Genomic DNA, 21,462 nt, shown 5'->3' with positions numbered 1-21,462 from the left:
TTGCTTTGTTGATGCTAGTCTTGTTATCATCTCCTCAGTATCCTGATGCAAGTTGGGTAAAAGGCCAAGCAACCACCAAGCTTGGAGATGCTGACAACCACCATTGCAAGTGTGAGACACTGATGAGAATCTTTGCACACTGTAATCCTAGGACAAAAAATGAAAGTGAATAAAGTAGTGATCCAGTACTAAGGAAACACAATTATGTGCTGTAATCATATTCCACAATTCTGTGAGAAGAATAATGAGCATTGACAAGAAAACACAAGAGATGAAACAAAAGTAGGAAAGAGTGACAAGTTGATCCATAACTAAAGAAACACAATTATTTGCAATCAGATTATGCACCAAATGTTGTTGACATCTTCCACAATTATGTAAGACATATTTGATGTGCAACTTGTGATGAGAAATGAACAGTAACAGAAGAAGAAAGCAAATCTTGTGTTCCTAAAATTACACAGCAAGAAGAAGGTAACCATTCAAACACAATCTTCATAGCATTGACCGTCGGGAAGAAGGTGGCCACTCAAACACTTGAGAGAGCATAAATCAGCAGTCAAAAATTCAAGTGTTTTTTTCCTTGAATTCAACTGACATCATGCTTCATCGTCAACATCATCATCTGAAACCTCGAAAACCCTCAGAACCCTAAAAATTAGAAGTGAAGAGACAAGAGGAAGAGGAGGAGGTTTACTTAAACGCTCACATCTCAATTCAACCCCGATGTTTAGGATCTCATGGATGGATCTACACTCCTCCCTTCCTTTTTCTTTCCTCTCATAACATTTCCCCTGTACAAGGAAAAGAAGACCGAAAGCAAGACTCAAGCTCTAGTCTTGGGGAGCAACGGAGAGAAGGCATTGTAGGAGGCGGCTTCTCTGCAGGCGGCGGAGGCGTCGCCGTGGCGGGCGAAGAGGGCAAGGAGGGCGTCGAGGCCGAGCGACCCGAACCGGCCCTGGTCCCGGCCGAGCGCGTCCAACACCCAGCGAAAGAAGACCGGGTCGCAGGGGATGGCCAGGCCGCCAGCCGGCTGGAACCCGTACTCCTCCTCCGCCCTATCCAGCAGCGCTGCGAAGACCGGCAGATTCAAGAACCGGGCCGGCACCACGAACCGCCGCCGCTCCGGTCCGACATACACCGCCACGGACCCTGCCCGGACGCCGGTCCTTCCCCACGACCACCGGCCAAAGCTGATGGCCCGCCACCGGCGCATCACCTGCTTCAGCTGCACGATCTGCCGTATCCTCCCCAGTTTCTTGTTGGCCGTGCACATTCTCGTTCTTCCTTCACTACATACAACAAGAAATAGCGGTGTTCTGCTTACTTTGGCATGAGAATGAGAGAGAGAGAGAGAGAGAGAGCTTGGATGATGGAGATGAAGGAAACCCTGAGGAATTCCGGGAGACTTTATAGCGGAAGAAAAAGGTGGGTTTTCTATGCCATAGAACAGGTGTTTGAAGGCTGTGAAGGGAATTAAAGAAGGATCTTCCCGGTCGCCATGCATCTCGCAGACGGACTGATTCACCCTGAAATTTGTCAGGGTCCGCCACAGCGGTAATTTAGTCCATTTCGTAGGATCCAAACCCGAAATGTCACTGAGAACAGTACGTACTCGACCCGCACCCGACGACCCAACGGAAGTAACTTTTAGGATTTGGATCCGTGTTAACGGATTGAACTCGAATCCGATAAGTGAATTATCAAGGAACGACCGACATACTACGTTTTGTGTCGGCCGTTAAGGCGATCATCCCATTTAGAAATAGCAGTGTTCTAATAAATACATATTATACTAAGCTCTAAAATTAATCACTAATTGACTAGTACTATTTTTTCTTTAGATTGGTATAAAAAGCGTTCTGTATATTAAGAAAATAATTATTTTTCTCATTTTTATGTTGGCTTAGTTGTTCAATATCTAAATATAAATATAAATATAAATATCGTAATTGTTAACACCAACAGAAAATAATATCCAACACCAATCAAAACACCGAATTTAATGTAAAAGGTTTGTGATGAAGACAAATCCTAACTCTTCAATTATAGATTACATATCCTCGCAAAATAATATCTTATTCTTCAAAGACAAAAGGTTTCTAGAAATTTGCAGACAGAAAACGCAGCATGAGTTCTTCCGACCATCAATGGCAATGGAACCACTCTTCTCCGTGTGACCAGCTTGCACCAACTCCTGCAAGTAGTCAGTCATCAAAGCATGGATGTCTCCGTGTTCTCATTTTTACGCAGAGGCATTCATTTCCAACCCCGGTACTGCCGACTGCTTGGAGTCAATAGACCTGTCGCTGCTCCTGAGAGCAGTGGCCAAACAGACTTGACTTCTGAATCAAAAACAAACAAAGGTGCTGTAGTCATACAGCAGAGACGAACGAACAAGAAAGATCATGTCGTCAGAGGCATGAGTTGATCCGACTCTACTGGCAACTGAAACAATAAATCACTGTGCATGCTACATCTGAACAGTGAATGCTTAATACCGAAGCGGGGAAGGAGCTGATCAAAACATAACACTGCAGCAGCAGCAGCTGAGAAGGAAGAGTTCGTGGTTGGCACTCTTTCTTCTTCCTTCTTGTTTCTTTTATGACTCGATCAACTGCAGCACCTTTAGAATACTAATGCCATTTGAGGCCGACACAACACAGCGTTCGACACACGCACACTTGATGGCGTCTCGGTCAAAGTATGAGTCGTCCGAGGCATCCGCTTGTCTGTACCTGCTGCGTTCCACTGCCTTTGAATTCAGGGCGTGAATGCTGCGAGCTACCACATGAAATCATTGAGGTGTTGGCCAATGTTGGCGCCATTGTGATCCGAGGAAGAGAAGAAAAACGTTAGGATGTATTATCAGGAAAATTTACCTGAGGATATCTTTTTCATTTTAAATATCTAAAAATATTATGAATATAAATTAAGATATTATATGATGCTCGACATTTATAAAAAATTAATGTGATATCAGAACAATTCAAATCTTTTTATAGACTACACTCATATAAAAATAAAATTTTAATTAATATCCATAAGTTAGATTAAGATATCCTCACATATAGATGATGAGGGAGGTGTTAAAATATAAATTTCGATCATATCCCATCTCCTAATTATAGTTTTAAGATATAGGATTAATTCCTCCTTCGTATTCTTATATTGTCTCAATCGACGATCCATCGAACATATAATAAATAATACACTAACTATTGGGATTTTTCATTTTAAATTTTTTTTATAATACAAATTTTCAATTCTAACTTTTAACAAAAGTTATAACAAATGAATAGTTGTGCTCCAAAAATGTGATAGTGTATCTTTTTTTAATATGTTTACATATATTATATTACATTTTAGTTTTCTCATTTGAATTATCTTATATTTAAAAATCTGAAGAAAAAAAAGTTTACTCTTATCCTTTAATGGATTTTTTAAGATAAAATACAATTGATCACTTGTTACCTCGTTAAGAAATAATGCTAAATTCATCTTAGAATTTTGCTATATATTTTTTATATGTTGGTGATTGGAGGGATTTCTTTTATATTCATAACAAATATATCAAATTAGCTTGTTTGAGATTGAGGTAAGATGAAAAGAGCAAATATCAAGGAAGACGAAAAAAGAAAGACACGATAAAAGAGAAAGATGAGCATGACAAGAGATATTAAGGATGATAATAGTATAAAAAATACTTATATCATATTATAAACACAAAAATATTCTTGTTCTATCGGGAGGCTCCCATTAAAAGCCTGAAAAGTTTTTTTTAATATAAATTATTCAAAATAATTTGAATACTCCTATTTTAATTCTGAATTATGAGAAAAAAATATATATGTTTATACTTGTATGAACGTTACTAGATCAATCATCATTGACTCCTAAGATCTTAAAATCATAAATCATGTTTCATAAAATGACTTAAGTTCTTAGATAAAATAATAATGATAAAAAAACCTAATAGGGAGTTCAAATTTTATGTTAAGATCTTATCAACATCCTATATTGAAAATACACATTTATATATTCGAGTTAGTTTAAAACCCAAGAGAAAAAATATTAAGAATATAAAATCATAACATTCAAGTAGATTTGTGGCAAATAATCTGGAATATATGGCTATATTATGTCACCATACAAGGTAATTAAATCAAGACAAAAAGGTTGAATTATATAATCCTACTAGCTAGTGAATGGGCACCCAATAATTTAGGAAAAACATTAGCATTTGCAATGTGCAAATATGACTAGTTGTGATACACTCTTCGACAAGACTTTTGGCAACCATAAAGCAAATGCCTAAAAGAAAACATAACAAATTAGAGCATTGAATGTGCATAAAATTTGACATATTTGTGTTGCAAAAGGGCTAATCGCACGGAATGCGAGAGGTAAGTATTAAACCATGCTTGACTTTCCAACAATTATTGCATGCCATCTATTTGTTGTTCTTTCATTAAATTATTTGAAGTTGGCTCTTAATTGCCATTCGTGGAAACTTTGGCAACCCTAAAAATAGGCAGCAAAGTTGGGTGAAATAACTGTGAATGGATTCGAAGGTTTTCTTTTCTTTTTTTTCACCCCTTATACATATACATATATATACATATATACATATATACATATACATATACATATACATATACATATATATATGATTTAGTTTTAGTTAAGCAAAAAATAAATATCAAAATACAGCATAAAAAAAATTGATGATTCGCAGGCAGTGTCATGCTCAGATCAATCACAATTTATGGAGCTTTGAGTAATGAGTTCTTTCAAGAAATATTAATGTATACGTAGTAATTGTTCATGTGAAATACACCTAAATACAAATAAGAATTGACTCTAAAAAAACTTGTTACCTTTTTGGCTGTGCAATCATTTAAAATATTTTATTCTAAATTTAAATATCACTAATCATGCATACTCTAACAATGAGTATGTTTCAACACTTAATATATATCTAACATTTTGCAAAGTATTATTAGAGTGACTTGATAATTAATATGTATTATTAACTTAAACACCCTAATACAAAATAATTTATTTATTTTAATTAGGTTCTCCACCTTTTTGTGGAATTGAGTGTCAAAAACATTGGTAATCTTATAAAAGAGTATTCTCACATTTTAATTTTAATCCTTTGTTGTTAGAGCATTAAAAAGAGGACATGTAAAATTAAGAAATACTAATAAATAAAATCAAGAGTTTTTGTCATTTCTATCAATTATTTTGGAACAACTTCACTAATAAGAACACAAAGTGGTAATCAACTTGTAATGATTGTATCATGAACACATCTTTAAACTCTTTGTTAGTAATATTTCCTCTAATGTAAAAGAAGAAGAATTTTCCTACAATAAAACAAGGCCTTTAAATTACACATATCACATAGGCCGGAAAAAACCGGACTCCGGTTCGGCCGGGCCGATCGCTCTTGGTTCCAAAGAAACCCTTGGCAATCTCGAACAGGCCGATTCGACTCGGTCAAGCCGAATTCGATACGGCCCGCCCATTTTGGGCCCGACTGAGCCGAATTAATCCGGCCGGATTGCTCTTGGTCCGAAGGAATACCCTAAAAAAACCCGCCGATTCGTCTCCTTTTTCGATATGGAGATTACCACTCGCGCATAAAGCGAGAGTAGCGAGTGGGCTGTCGCCGGTGAATCCGAGCTCAATCTCGGGTTCATCTACCGAGGCCCCGTTTCGTTCTCGTCGCTTTCTCCATCCTGCGAGCAGGTGAATTCGATCTTTCAACGTGTTTGTTGATGTCTGTCTTGTACTGTTCCATTTGAATCGTATTTCACTTCCCGACATCGCGTTGTCTTTCCTGATCTTTTTGGATTTAGTTGTTGATTTAGGTGAAATGTGTTATATATTGCTTTTATATTCTCAAGTGACAGGTGAAACTGCAACAATACTGTTTTCTTGATTTTTTTTGGGATTTGTTTTGTTCTTAGTTTTGGTTGTCATAACCCAAATTCTTTGTTTTGAAGTCAAAGTCTTGAATTTTTCCTTACAGTCTAATTTGTGAGATTAGTCTTTCCCTCCATGACCTTTGGGATTTATTCATAGTTTGTCACCCTTATCCATACGATTTTTTTGGGTTCTTTATTCTACTACTTTTTGTTATATGAACTTTGGTACTTCTTTGCCTTTCATCCATAATATTCCCGTATTTGTCCAAGCGACAAGTAACCCTAATGAAAAAGTCAATACATGGATCTGTCTTTTCATTATTGTGTTCCGTTTCATTCTTATTTCTTTTTGGTGTCTTATATGTTATTAGATACAGCCAACTTGGTAGTTTCTTTCATTAATTTATGAATAGTGTGATAGTCTAATCTCCACTTTGGTCACGAGTTTGTGCTATATTTTTGTTCCCTTTTTTGCAGATATGGCTGGACTTGCACCGGAAGGATCACAATTTGATGCTCATCAATATGATGCTAAAATGAATGATCTGTACGCCACCTTTACCCTTCTCTCTTGCTATTTTTCTGTATTTTATAGTTTTTCCCATAAGTGATCATTGTACATTTTGTTGTTTGCTTTCATATGGCTAATACAGGCTTAATGCGGACGGACAAGATTTCTTTACCTCGTATGATGGGGTTCATGAAAGTTTCGATGAAATGGGGCTCCAGGAAAATCTTCTCAGAGGCATCTATGCATATGGTAAGTAACTATGACAACATTTTCTAGTTACTCAGTTATGTTATAATTATTGTTTGGGGTCAGACTTTGAACATTGTTCTTTATAGGTTTTGAGAAACCCTCTGCAATTCAGCAAAGAGGAATAGTTCCTTTCTGTAAGGGATTAGATGTGATTCAGCAAGCACAGTCAGGAACAGGAAAAACTGCAACTTTTTGTTCTGGAGTCCTGCAGCAGCTTGATTATGGTTTGGTTAAATGCCAGGCTTTGGTTCTTGGTCCTACTAGAGAACTAGCACAACAAATCGAGAAGGTTATGCGGGCACTCGGTGACTATCTAGGTGTTAAGGTTCATGCATGTGTTGGGGGAACTAGTGTCCGTGAGGATCAACGAATTCTTTCGAGTGGCGTCCATGTCGTGGTTGGTACTCCAGGTCGTGTGTTTGATATGTTGAGGAGGCAGTCCCTTCTACCTGACTACATCAAAATGTTTGTGTTGGATGAGGCGGATGAAATGCTCTCACGTGGTTTCAAGGACCAGGTATCCTCCGTGATCATTGCCCATGTTGATTTAACAACTTGATTATATTTGTTATGAAGCAAATCTTGATCTTTTTTATTATTGTATCATAAATTTTTCTGGTGATATTATATATATTATGATTGCAAGCATGAATGTGTTTTTCATAAACTTGAAATTGCATGTTTCATTTATGATTAGAGTTCTTACTCAGGATCACTACGTTTTATATTAATGCGCTTCAGGATCACATGGGTTGGACTGAGCACTGTCAGTGACTTCCTGCTACAAATCCAACTATTTATCTGTTGACCAACCTAAACATATCTTATACTAGTTTCTGCCCTATAATTTTGTGGTGTCTTGTTTGCAATAAATTATTACTTGACAACTCAAAATCAAAAGTTTCCATCTTGATATTTTGTGCTTCATTTTGGGAAGCATCAAATTTATCAGCTTAAACTTCTGATTAACTTAACAGAGAATCTAATTGTTTTTGGATCAGTTATATATTTTGGTATGCTTATATCAAATTTACTAACTCTTATTGCCTTGAAGCTGTTTGTGTTTGTTTTTTGCTTTTCTGCAAAGCTGACCCCTTTTGTCTGATATTCTGTAACTTTTAGATTATCATTTCTTTTCAGCTATTGTTTATTTAGTGGTATGAATCAATTACTCCATTTTGCCTTTGGGCATCATTGTACATCTTCCCCCAATCTTCCAATTATAAGATTGCAGCTCCTTCTCTGATGTAATTATAAGATTGTGTCATTGTACATCTTCCCCCAGTCTTCCAATTATCCATCTTCCCCCTTTTGTCTGATATTTTCTATTATTGCCTTGAAATTTTATTTTCCTACTAAGCCATCAACTTCTCGAATGATGTCCATTGTGTTATTGAATCTTGCTACATGTTCTCATCTTTAGAATCCTAGAAACAACAATCTTTTAACTAGAAATAAAATTAACAGCAAGAATTTTGGATTTGGCAGTATGATTCCAACATAAAATTATTTTCATCCTGTAGGCTAAAATTTGAGAATACAACTGTCTGGAACAATGATTCTTAAACTTCCAGCATTACTTGATACACATTATTTTGAACATATGTCTGACAAAAGAAAAAAAAGGCCGACAGAGTGTCTGTGAAATGGCTAAACCAGAATTTTTAATTTTTTGAGAATTCAGACTGATGTTGTTTACATGGCATAGATATCTTGCCTTAATCCTCTCGTATATACTTGATATTTGCAATATGATAAAATGGATTACGATTTTTTCATGTCAATGGTGAGGTTACAAGTAGAATTATCTGTTGACCAACCTAAACATATCTTATACTAGTTTCTGCCCTATAATTTTGTGGTGTCTTGTTTGCAATAAATTATAACTTGACAACTCAAAATCAAAAGTTTCCATCTTGATATTTTGTGCTTCATTTTGGGAAGCATCAAATTTATCAGCTTAAACTTCTGATTAACTTAACAGAGAATCTAATTGTTTTTGGATCAGTTATATATTTTGGTATGCTTATATCAAATTTACTAACTCTTATTGCCTTGAAGCTGTTTGTGTTTGTTTTTTGCTTTTCTGCAAAGCTGACCCCTTTTGTCTGATATTCTGTAACTTTTAGATTATCATTTCTTTTCAGCTATTGTTTATTTAGTGGTATGAATCAATTACTCCATTTTGCCTTTGGGCATCATTGTACATCTTCCCCCAATCTTCCAATTATAAGATTGCAGCTCCTTCTCTGATGTAATTATAAGACTGTGTCATTGTACATCTTCCCCCAGTCTTCCAATTATCCATCTTCCCCCTTTTGCCTGATATTTTCTATTATTGCCTTGAAATTTTATTTTCCTACTAAGCCATCAACTTCTCGAATGATGTCCATTGTGTTATTGAATCTTGCTACATGTTCTCATCTTTAGAATCCTAGAAACAACAATCTTTTAACTAGAAATAAAATTAACAGCAAGAATTTTGGATTTGGCAGTATGATTCCAACATAAAATTATTTTCATCCTGTAGGCTAAAATTTGAGAATACAACTGTCTGGAACAATGATTCTTAAACTTCCAGCATTACTTGATACACATTATTTTGAACATATGTCTGACAAAAGAAAAAAAAGGCCGACAGAGTGTCTGTGAAATGGCTAAACCAGAATTTTTAATTTTTTGAGAATTCAGACTGATGTTGTTTACATGGCATAGATATCTTGCCTTAATCCTCTCGTATATACTTGATATTTGCAATATGATAAAATGGATTACGATTTTTCCATGTCAATGGTGAGGTTACAAGTAGAATTATCTGTTGACCAACCTAAACATATCTTATACTAGTTTCTGCCCTATAATTTTGTGGTGTCTTGTTTGCAATAAATTATAACTTGACAACTCAAAATCAAAAGTTTCCATCTTGATATTTTGTGCTTCATTTTGGGAAGCATCAAATTTATCAGCTTAAACTTCTGATTAACTTAACAGAGAATCTAATTGTTTTTGGATCAGTTATATATTTTGGTATGCTTATATCAAATTTACTAACTCTTATTGCCTTGAAGCTGTTTGTGTTTGTTTTTTGCTTTTCTGCAAAGCTGACCCCTTTTGTCTGATATTCTGTAACTTTTAGATTATCATTTCTTTTCAGCTATTGTTTATTTAGTGGTATGAATCAATTACTCCATTTTGCCTTTGGGCATCATTGTACATCTTCCCCCAATCTTCCAATTATAAGATTGCAGCTCCTTCTCTGATGTAATTATAAGACTGTGTCATTGTACATCTTCCCCCAGTCTTCCAATTATCCATCTTCCCCCTTTTGCCTGATATTTTCTATTATTGCCTTGAAATTTTATTTTCCTACTAAGCCATCAACTTCTCGAATGATGTCCATTGTGTTATTGAATCTTGCTAATCTTTAGAATCCTAGAAACAACAATCTTTTAACTAGAAATAAAATTAACAGCAAGAATTTTGGATTTGGCAGTATGATTCCAACATAAAATTATTTTCATCCTGTAGGCTAAAATTTGAGAATACAACTGTCTGGAACAATGATTCTTAAACTTCCAGCATTACTTGATACACATTATTTTGAACATATGTCTGACAAAAGAAAAAAAAGGCCGACAGAGTGTCTGTGAAATGGCTAAACCAGAATTTTTAATTTTTTGAGAATTCAGACTGATGTTGTTTACATGGCATAGATATCTTGCCTTAATCCTCTCGTATATACTTGATATTTGCAATATGATAAAATGGATTACGATTTTTTCATGTCAATGGTGAGGTTACAAGTAGAATTATCTGTTGACCAACCTAAACATATCTTATACTAGTTTCTGCCCTATAATTTTGTGGTGTCTTGTTTGCAATAAATTATAACTTGACAACTCAAAATCAAAAGTTTCCATCTTGATATTTTGTGCTTCATTTTGGGAAGCATCAAATTTATCAGCTTAAACTTCTGATTAACTTAACAGAGAATCTAATTGTTTTTGGATCAGTTATATATTTTGGTATGCTTATATCAAATTTACTAACTCTTATTGCCTTGAAGCTGTTTGTGTTTGTTTTTTGCTTTTCTGCAAAGCTGACCCCTTTTGTCTGATATTCTGTAACTTTTAGATTATCATTTCTTTTCAGCTATTGTTTATTTAGTGGTATGAATCAATTACTCCATTTTGCCTTTGGGCATCATTGTACATCTTCCCCCAATCTTCCAATTATAAGATTGCAGCTCCTTCTCTGATGTAATTATAAGACTGTGTCATTGTACATCTTCCCCCAGTCTTCCAATTATCCATCTTCCCCCTTTTGCCTGATATTTTCTATTATTGCCTTGAAATTTTATTTTCCTACTAAGCCATCAACTTCTCGAATGATGTCCATTGTGTTATTGAATCTTGCTAATCTTTAGAATCCTAGAAACAACAATCTTTTAACTAGAAATAAAATTAACAGCAAGAATTTTGGATTTGGCAGTATGATTCCAACATAAAATTATTTTCATCCTGTAGGCTAAAATTTGAGAATACAACTGTCTGGAACAATGATTCTTAAACTTCCAGCATTACTTGATACACATTATTTTGAACATATGTCTGACAAAAGAAAAAAAAGGCCGACAGAGTGTCTGTGAAATGGCTAAACCAGAATTTTTAATTTTTTGAGAATTCAGACTGATGTTGTTTACATGGCATAGATATCTTGCCTTAATCCTCTCGTATATACTTGATATTTGCAATATGATAAAATGGATTACGATTTTTTCATGTCAATGGTGAGGTTACAAGTAGAATTATCTGTTGACCAACCTAAACATATCTTATACTAGTTTCTGCCCTATAATTTTGTGGTGTCTTGTTTGCAATAAATTATAACTTGACAACTCAAAATCAAAAGTTTCCATCTTGATATTTTGTGCTTCATTTTGGGAAGCATCAAATTTATCAGCTTAAACTTCTGATTAACTTAACAGAGAATCTAATTGTTTTTGGATCAGTTATATATTTTGGTATGCTTATATCAAATTTACTAACTCTTATTGCCTTGAAGCTGTTTGTGTTTGTTTTTTGCTTTTCTGCAAAGCTGACCCCTTTTGTCTGATATTCTGTAACTTTTAGATTATCATTTCTTTTCAGCTATTGTTTATTTAGTGGTATGAATCAATTACTCCATTTTGCCTTTGGGCATCATTGTACATCTTCCCCCAATCTTCCAATTATAAGATTGCAGCTCCTTCTCTGATGTAATTATAAGACTGTGTCATTGTACATCTTCCCCCAGTCTTCCAATTATCCATCTTCCCCCTTTTGCCTGATATTTTCTATTATTGCCTTGAAATTTTATTTTCCTACTAAGCCATCAACTTCTCGAATGATGTCCATTGTGTTATTGAATCTTGCTACATGTTCTCATCTTTAGAATCCTAGAAACAACAATCTTTTAACTAGAAATAAAATTAACAGCAAGAATTTTGGATTTGGCAGTATGATTCCAACATAAAATTATTTTCATCCTGTAGGCTAAAATTTGAGAATACAACTGTCTGGAACAATGATTCTTAAACTTCCAGCATTACTTGATACACATTATTTTGAACATATGTCTGACAAAAGAAAAAAAAGGCCGACAGAGTGTCTGTGAAATGGCTAAACCAGAATTTTTAATTTTTTGAGAATTCAGACTGATGTTGTTTACATGGCATAGATATCTTGCCTTAATCCTCTCGTATATACTTGATATTTGCAATATGATAAAATGGATTACGATTTTTTCATGTCAATGGTGAGGTTACAAGTAGAATTATCTAGTTACTGTTTGTTCCTGATTCATGCTACAATGAAATGAGTTCAAAACCTGTCTCTATTCTGATCCAGTTGTTTGTACTACCAGTAGGAAAAAGAAGACCCATAATGAGCTATAGTATACAAATCTTCTGTTACCACAATCAGTATTCATCATCTACTTTGACTTTTAATGTGAGAATTAATTTTTTTTCCTGTTGCATGCTACTATCTGTCTACTTAGCTCTTTGATGTGATACAAAGTTTGGGATTGCTTATATCACAATGACTTTTTTTACTCTGTCCATGCAAAATATACAATTTCCTTGGAGTTTTCAATTTGATTGTGCTTTGCTTCTTGTTTTTCATTGCTAAGAACTGTTGGGTAATGTTGTGAAGATGCTAAAAATCTAATAACTATGGCCCACATATTGCTTGTGCCTGTGGATCTCGAGTATGTGCCTTAAAATGCACTTTTCTAGCTTGTTCACCTGTAACTTTTTGTCTCCCTTTCATCCAATTAAGTCTCGTGAGTCTGAAGTAACTTTTGCCTATAAATTTGACAATTGTTGTATTATTTCAGATTTACGACATCTTCCAGCTACTTCCTCAGAAAATTCAAGTTGGCATCTTCTCTGCCACCATGCCACCTGAAGCCCTTGAGATAACCAGAAAATTCATGAACAAACCAGTTAGAATCCTTGTGAAGAGAGATGAACTTACCCTAGAGGGTATTATGCAGTTCTACGTCAACGTCGACAAGGAAGAGTGGAAGCTTGATACTCTTTGTGACATCTATGAAACAATGGGCATCACACAAAGTGTTATCTTTGTTAATACCCGACGCAAGGTAGATTGGCTCACTGACAAGATGAGAAGCAGGGATCACACGGTCTCATCAACTCATGGTGACATGGATCAGAACACTAGGGACATTATAATGCGTGAATTCCGTTCTGGATCCTCTCGTGTTCTCATCACCACCGATCTTCTTGCTCGTGGTATCGATGTCCAGCAAGTCTCACTCGTGGTAAACTATGATTTACCAACCCAACCAGAGAACTATCTCCATCGAATCGGACGAAGTGGACGGTTTGGAAGGAAGGGTACTGCAATAAACTTTGTCACTCGTGATGACGACAGAATGTTACTTGATATCCAGAGGTTCTACAATGTGGTGATAAATGAGCTGCCTTCCAATGTTGCTGATATTATCTAAAGAGCGCCTTCTCTCCTAACTTGATATCTAACTTTGCCTTTTTCTTTCCAAGTAATTGTCAAACCATCTATTTTTGGTGGTAAGTTTTGGACCATTTTCTTTCATAGTAAGTTTAAACAATTTATTTTCTTACAAAGTTCTGAAGCTGCTTCTCTTGTTTGGCATTTGGTTAATCCTTAATCTTCTTTGTGGATTTCCTGAACGTTTACAGATTATGTAGACCCCTAATCATGCTAAATTAGGGTCAAAGCTTTATTTTTCGTTAATGTAGTCAAATGTTCTAACATGATCCAACCTCTTGATATGCCCAAATGTTTCAGCTATTTAATTTTGGATTTCATTGTCCCTGATTGGATCTGCACTCCCGTATCCTCAAATATGTAAGCATATTCACTACTACTACTACAAAAATCAATAAATACTAAATGCTAAGTAAAATAGGTTAAAAAACAGTCATTTGATACATACAATTCTGTTCTTGGAACTATTTAACCACTCTCCCTGCTAGAAATTACAATTCTTTTGTTGGATTACCCAACAAAAGAAAAATATTACTCTCATTAGGAGGTAGATTAATACTGATCAATTCAGTATTGTCTTCACTACCTATACAGCTATCTATTCTGCCACATGGGTTTCCTATGCCACTATTCTGCATCACAGCATGTTGATGTTGAAGGCAAACTCTGTGATCTCTCCTGGATTTCTTCCTTTTTCATTTCTTTCCCTGTCTTTCTTCATGTACTCATTGTATCATATTACTAATATTTTATGTGGCGCCTACTCTCCTTTTCCTGCACCAGAATAATTAAAAGGAAGAAGAAAGGAAAGACTGAAACTGCAATATCAGCAGTACTAACTACAAGCATGTTACCCTAATGTACTGTTAGCTAGGGTTCACTTGACATCTAATTCAAGGAAGCTTGCTGCATGTTCCCATGAAATCAGCAGCACTACTCCCTCTCTAATTTGACCCACTCTTGTCCACTGTCTGCCTATGCGTTCCTGTGTATCTTCACACACAAGTAAAAATCCATTTGCTTACAGTAAGGAGTTGCACTAAGGCAAGAAACTAAATCCATCGAGTTTCTCCAACTACCATTTGGAAAAGCGAAGAAGAAGAAGAAGAACATGAAAGCTTACAAGAAACTTAAAGGGTACATCTAATGCAATAAATCTAAAGTCCAGCAGCAGCAGCAGCATCCCTCTCCTTCAGTACGCAGGCCAGTAACCTTCGAGCTCCATGCAAGAGTCCACATTGTGGTATCTCGTGCCGGCGATCGTGGAGTTTACATCGGTGCTAAACCCTTCACCCATGGCTCCGATAACCCCGTTGGCCAGCACCGAGGAAGGCGGCTCAGCCACCCCCAGCGGCTGCGTTAAAGGGACTGTCATCGTGCGCAGAGCTGTTTGCAGTGGCGGCGGCGTAGGAGCTCCGAGGTTTAGGTTCAGACCGGGAAGAGTGAAGGCTCCTCCGGGAAGGTTGAACTGCGGCTGGATTGGCAGGTTGAATCCATGGGCGCCTCTGGAGAACCTCGAGAGCTCCATCAACTCGGCGTTGGAGAGATAGCTACGAGCCGCGCCGAAGTGGAACGGATCGTTCTGGACCAGAGAAGGTATCATGGGGACGTGGTAGGGGTTGAGCCGCGGCTGGTTCGTGGCACACTTCTTCCCGCCGGAACTCTTCATGAAGACACGGCACACGACCCATTCATCCTGTCACACGAAGGACAACAGATGCGTGATCACGTTGCATGATGCAAATGCTGCATCTAACAAAGATCAAACTGTTGCAACTTCTGGCTTGGATATTATTATGAGACTTCCTTGTTCGCTTGATATGACAGCATAAACAAGCTTCATCTTGTTGCAGTAACAGTTATTTATAGGATCCGAAGTAAGAATCATCCAAGGAAATAAGACAACGCAACATTCGGCAAACCCTAATCGAAACATGCATATGATAGTTGATAGTGTTACCTTGTTGCCTCTTAAGGCAGATTTAGAATGAAGGCGGTACTCATGCATGACCCAGTTGGTCTTCTCCCCTCTCGGAGCCCTGCCTTTGTAGAAGACCAGTGTCTTCTTCATCCCCACCAGCTCCGACGTGTCGCTGTTGAAGATCTCCTTGTCTTTCCCGGTTGTCTTCCAGTAGCCGGCGTTGGTGGCTCGATTGGTTCGGACTCCGGTCGGGTATTTCCGGTCGCGCAAGCTGAAGAAATACCATTCCTTCTCTCCCATCTTGGCTTTCCCTGTTGACAGGCTTGGAGGGTTAATTGCTGTGTCTATACTCATCAACTGCATCTCAAGGCTATAACTAGAAGACGGAAGAAAGAAAAGAGAAACCTACTCATTCTTAGCTTGCTATCAACTTCTAAGAACATAAGATATCCTTGACCTGTTAGGGTAAATAAAGGTTGCACATCCCTCCCTTTCCAACATATGTACAGCAGATCGCAAGATGAAAGAGGAGACTATCCTCTTACAGGCAATTCATGCAGAAAGATGGGCAAATTTTTGGCTTGGACGTGTTGCACTTGATCTTGATACATAAAGAACCCAAAGTAGAACTTTAGCATACCCAAGTATGTCAAATCGAAGGTCGAGTATGATGACACGATGAGTTACTAATCAGAAATACTGTAGCATATCTGCTTATTTGTGATTCTAATCACATGATCATTCCTCTTATAGGATCATCCTTTTACTTAGGTAAGAAAAGAGCGCATGTTAGAACTCACTGAGAATTGGATTTTACCTGGGAGATCCCATGGTTCGCACTTATTGAGATCGACATCTGCGATGGCTCTTGCACCGAAATCTGCCTCGGTGATCTTGTTGGTGAGATAGTGAGTGATTAGCTCTTCATCAGTGGGATGGAACCTAAAGCCGGGAGGCAACTGTTCTTCCTCCTTGACCGCTCCTCCTTCCATGTCTATCTCCCTCCAGCAGACGGCACTTCAGCCCTTAAACACACTGGAAAGCACAAAGATGTTATGCTTCTAATACTCAAGCTAGATGATCGATGATGGTTTCCTCCCATACATACATAGCGAAGGGAAGGAAGCCACGAAGAGGGAGGATGGAAACGAGCTATGCGCTTAACGACCAGCAATTACTACCTAAAGGTGGGAGATGAAGAAGATGCCGGTCAAGGAGAAACGCACGGCAGCTCCTGCAGAGGAAAAGCGCCAAAGAGTCGTCTTCTCCACACTGTGACGAGAAGGCTAAGATTTAAGTCTTTTGGTGGGGGGTGGAATGTGTTGGTGAAGCTCTTACCAACTAAGGGTCTTCACTCACAAGCTGCTGAATGAATTAATTAGAGCCAACCGCATGCTCATCCAAACAAAAAGCTATGGGTGGTGACGAATTGTCCCCTCTTGCATGCTCTCTGCAATTTTACTTCTTTATCCATGCCTCGACCATCGATAATTAAGCACTCTACGCTCTATTTCTTGGAACTCTTCATTCTCTCGATCGATCTCTAAGTAAAACTTCACTCTTATACTTGCAAATCAAAGAAGTTGGGGTTAACAGTTGTTTCCATGCCTTGATATATAGACTCGAGCCCAAGTTAGCTCGACGAACACCATCGTAGCGCATGCATGGTGCTTGCTCGAAGATTACTTTCGTTTTTTCTTTCGAAGATCACTGGAAAGAAGGGATTCAAGTCGATTCCAGTCTTCCATCTTAGGTGGTTGATCAAAAGATTGCCTAATAAAATCTGCATGGACATCATCTTATGGAGCTACAAGATCTAAAACGGGAACAACAACCTCTTTGATGAAAGCTTGTAAGGAAACCGTTGATGAGACGCAGTTGTCAGTCATTAGGATACGCGGATGTGATCGATGGACAAAGTTGGGAAACGAGGCGTCCGTCCTCCGAGTAGGAGTAGGGCAAACCAAGACGAAAGACCAAGCCGACAAGATCACGTATCCCGGACACAGTCAGATTCTGACCAAAACCCCTTCCCCACGGAGGTGGTCAGCAACACGCCATGTGGTGGTGGGGCTCACGTGCTCCTTGGCCCCCAGCCCCTCGTGCAGCTCCACGCCAGCCCTGGCCCCACCCCCACGTCACGACACCCGTTTGACCGGGAAGCAGTCGGTCATGCGAGCCGGGTTGGGGTCTCCCCACGCACAAACCCTCTCCCAGTTTTCTAAGACACCATCACCACACCACTACTCTTTGAATGAAGAAGATGCAGCTGTATCCTGCTTTGGATCGCTCAAATTTAGGATCTCATGGTAGCCATCGGGTGTATTATATCATATCCAACGTTCTTTTTCGTGGTCAATAATTGTCCCTATTTTGTTCCTTTTGTTGTGTCTTTGTACGTGAATCGGAATTTGATATTGTGGTGGCGTTATAAGACATTGATAGTTATTTCTGAGGGACAACGAGACATGGATAGTTGAAGGCAATAATATTACAGATTTTGTTTGGGTTTGTGGAGTTAATTCCCATAAGAACTAAGTTAGGTAGAGCAAGTTCTTTTATTAGTATGCATTTAGCTGTACATTAGTCTGACATACTCTCTGAGGAGACACTGATAATTGAATGCTTTTGTGCTTTTGTCGACAGGCTACAAATATATTCTCTTTATGTACATGAATTGTTGCATAAAAGAAGATAGGTTTCTTTCCTTATGTTTTTTCTTTTATTTTGAGGTAAAAGTAAGGTTTATATTGCTTCAAAAAAAACTATAGTATGCTTGGTTTTTTGCATGTGTGTGGTTCATCCTAAATTTACAATGTTAATCTATTGGTAAAGGTGACTAGTTATTATGTCATATTGATGTTGCATTTGCAGGTGTTAATCTGTATGTGTGATGCCTAAGATATGTTGGAGCATCTCCCAATATTGCTGATTGCTATTGTCCATAGTTTACATCCTTGGCTTGTTTCATCAGAGTAACAACATCCTGGATTTTGTAATCTTGATCAATGTGACTGTACTAGGGTTTCTGAAATGAGTTACTTAGATGTTGATAAGTACCATAGTAAGATGTTTTGTCTTGAATCTGTGTGTGAGATGAGACAAAACAATTTTGCTCCTCAGATAGCTTTAGCAGCAATGTAGTGATTGATACACTTTGCCAATATGTCAGTGCTATCACAAATCCCTTTCTGCTGTTACTTATCAAGTACTTCATGACCTTTTCGAGCCATTCTACTGAGATATGTAGGTGGTCTCTCAATGTATATAGTTGTGTCTTTCTCATTTGCATACCTAAAAGGGTTTTATGATATGTTAAGCTTGATTGATGTGCTTGATGTGCATCTCTCTAGATCAGTTTCACAGTCCTGGGCAAAAACAAAATCATTTTCCGGAGTAGGTAGGTTGCATATTTCAGTGAGGAAGAGGTTTTTGCATGTGAATATTAGGGTAATCTTGAACATGCAATCATTCAAACCATCATTGATCATGAATTTTTCTCCTAGTTTCTTGATGTATATATCAGTGTGATGTCCAAATTCATGCATTTGTTGCATCAAGCAATCGACAACATTCTAATGTTTTTATGTTCCTTTTTAAGTTGGATAATTTGTTGGAGACATAATTCCATCCATAGAAAAGGCCACTTGATGGAAGACTATCAACCTCATTTCTCATTTCTTAAATTTGTCTCACATTTTCATATTAAGTTCAATCATGTTTTCCACATCTTATCTTTAAGCCGCTTAGGGATGAAATGAACACCATGATAACCAATTCTGAAAGTTGTTTTGACTACTCATCTCATATCAGAATCAAAAAGATTAAAAAGTTAGATCAGAAGAAAATTTTTATGGTGCTTTTGTCATAAATAAAAACAGATTATACACAATATGCCTTATAATTCAACATAAAATTCATGTATGCATTTATATGTATAAAGATTGACTCAACTTTAGGTTTCACACTAATTGTATGTGGAATATGTCAACAATATTAGATACTCTCATGTTCTCTTGCTTTTCTTATGTGATCTGATGTTCTAATGAATTCCAGTTGTTGGCTGATCATATTATATAGCACAAACAGTAATTGTTCTTTCATACTTGCTTGTCAAACACTTCAACTATAAAATCCACCGAGGTGTCATCTTCATTATCTTCTTTAATTCGACTAAGAGCTTGTTAAACCTAACATCCAAAAACTAGAAATTTTTTATACCGTTACCGAATCATACAAATCTTCTAAGAAGAACAAGTTAATTCTGTTTTTTTTTTTTCCTTAATTCAACTTCAGGAAGTTATTGGTGGTACAATGCAAGAAACAAGTTATAACTGGTCCTATGTCCAAATCTGAAAACTAGATTGCAGCAAAGATTCATCACTAGAAGTTCAATCATACTTCATACATATCTTCATCCATTGAGTGCTACTTCAATGGTGAAGATGTTTTAAACACAATATATTGTTTGTCTGCATGAAATCAACATCAAGAGAAAGCATCAGACAGTTTTAAATTTGCATCACTTTATTACCGGTTGTAATTATGACAATCTACATGTTCATGTTGGACTAATTACTAAGAATCTTCTTGATTAAGCATTTGGTTACACTTTAGTTATTCAGAAAATGGATGTCATTATGATATGGTAAAACGAAAAGAGATACAGAAGCAAGTCTCATAATCATTTGTGCTTGTATAATTTAGACCTATGCAAAATCCTTAATCGTTTAGCATCAGAAGTAGTCAGAACATAGATTTGTGAATCTTTCTGATAATAATTACTTTGATGCACATTAATGCCAAGCCCGAATAAGAAATTGACTTATGAGGAGAAAAATATGTATTCTATAATGTCTGCGAAGACTAGAGAGCAGTTCTCTTGGAAACCAAATGGAAGTTTCAGTCACTTTTGCCTCATTATCAGAAGAAAAGTCTTGACAGAAGAAATAGTAGAATGATTGATCAAGAACTATTTTTCATGAATCTTTGCCGACTGTCGTGTCGAATTGAGAAGTATTATAAGTTGACCCGAAAACTACTCCTCATCGACCCATTTCAAGGTGGATCATCTGTGATGTAATTGTTCAAAGTTGTTCAAGATCATGCATGCATCTAAAGACACCATTTCAAAGTGTCCATGCCCATCAATCTGCATGTTAGAAGGATGTGCACACTACCACTTGTTGGAGCCATGTCAACCTTTGATTTGTTCAGTGACCAAGTCATTTTGAGGCCATCTTCTAGAGAACCTACTCCTGAACTATCATCAAGACAAAATTAAATGGTCTATATTGATAATATCTTATCATTATTTTGTGTCAAAAAAGTGTAAACCACAGTTTACAACATGTCGGCGAATCTGATGCAGGCATGACAGGCTTCTGCAGGTAGCTGCTTAGAATTACTACTCTTACAGAAGCCTATACCTTTTTGCAATAGCTAGATTGCTGCTTGGGAAATGAGGAGGGCAGAACAAAGTGAGAATGAGATGGGAACTGTGTCCAAACCATATTAGAATGGTCATGAAGAGTAGGTAAGACTGTGACATATAGCTATCCCTATCTGTGGATTTACTTACGAGACACTTCAGCAATTTTTTATCTCTCATTCTAGATAACTTCCTGTGCAGTCACAATCTACTTAGACTGATAGATTGTCATTTATGTTCAGATCAATTGTCACTGCTTGGTGTGAAATAATTACAGTAGTTCATAATGTAAGGATAAGGTCATACTGTTTTTGTTGCTTTCGTTGCATTGCTACATTAAAGAACCAATATGAATCCTAAAGAAATAATTGGTTTTCAGT

At 36.9% G+C, this 21,462-nt stretch overlaps 3 protein-coding genes across 4 annotated transcripts; 1 reads left to right on the top strand and 2 right to left on the bottom strand.

Annotated features, from left to right (window-relative positions):
• Positions 1 to 340: 340 nt before the first annotated feature.
• LOC103992305 (protein SMALL AUXIN UP-REGULATED RNA 12-like) lies at positions 341 to 1,433 on the bottom strand. The gene has a single exon (XM_009411952.3). It carries the CDS (start codon positions 1,274 to 1,276, stop codon positions 827 to 829), a length of 450 nt encoding a protein of 149 aa, XP_009410227.2. The 5' UTR covers positions 1,277 to 1,433; the 3' UTR covers positions 341 to 826.
• A 4,169-nt stretch (positions 1,434 to 5,602) lies between these two features.
• LOC135642435 (eukaryotic initiation factor 4A-9-like) lies at positions 5,603 to 13,903 on the top strand. The gene is made up of 5 exons (XM_065158583.1): positions 5,603 to 5,757; positions 6,414 to 6,483; positions 6,590 to 6,696; positions 6,783 to 7,213; positions 13,075 to 13,903. The coding sequence occupies exons 2-5, from the start codon at positions 6,416 to 6,418 to the stop codon at positions 13,708 to 13,710; spliced, it is 1,242 nt and encodes a 413-aa protein (XP_065014655.1). The 5' UTR covers positions 5,603 to 5,757; positions 6,414 to 6,415; the 3' UTR covers positions 13,711 to 13,903.
• Positions 13,904 to 14,777: 874 nt separating this feature from the next.
• LOC135643146 (NAC domain-containing protein 92-like) lies at positions 14,778 to 16,986 on the bottom strand. 2 transcript variants are annotated; one of them, XM_065159781.1, is made up of 4 exons: positions 16,833 to 16,986; positions 16,469 to 16,686; positions 15,691 to 15,962; positions 14,778 to 15,426 (listed from the first exon to the last, which is right to left on the bottom strand). In XM_065159781.1, the coding sequence occupies exons 2-4, from the start codon at positions 16,641 to 16,643 to the stop codon at positions 14,923 to 14,925; spliced, it is 951 nt and encodes a 316-aa protein (XP_065015853.1). In that variant the 5' UTR covers positions 16,644 to 16,686; positions 16,833 to 16,986; the 3' UTR covers positions 14,778 to 14,922. The 2 variants fall into 2 exon arrangements, with proteins under 2 accessions (XP_065015853.1, XP_065015854.1); XM_065159782.1 differs by having other exon boundaries at positions 16,760 to 16,911.
• Between the last annotated feature and the right edge of the window lie 4,476 nt (positions 16,987 to 21,462).

Source organism: Musa acuminata, chromosome BXJ3-7 (assembly GCF_036884655.1).
Source record: "Musa acuminata AAA Group cultivar baxijiao chromosome BXJ3-7, Cavendish_Baxijiao_AAA, whole genome shotgun sequence".
NCBI lineage: Eukaryota > Viridiplantae > Streptophyta > Magnoliopsida > Zingiberales > Musaceae > Musa > Musa acuminata.
Note: the sequence above shows the minus strand (reverse complement) of the source record. Positions and strands in the feature narration are given on the sequence as shown.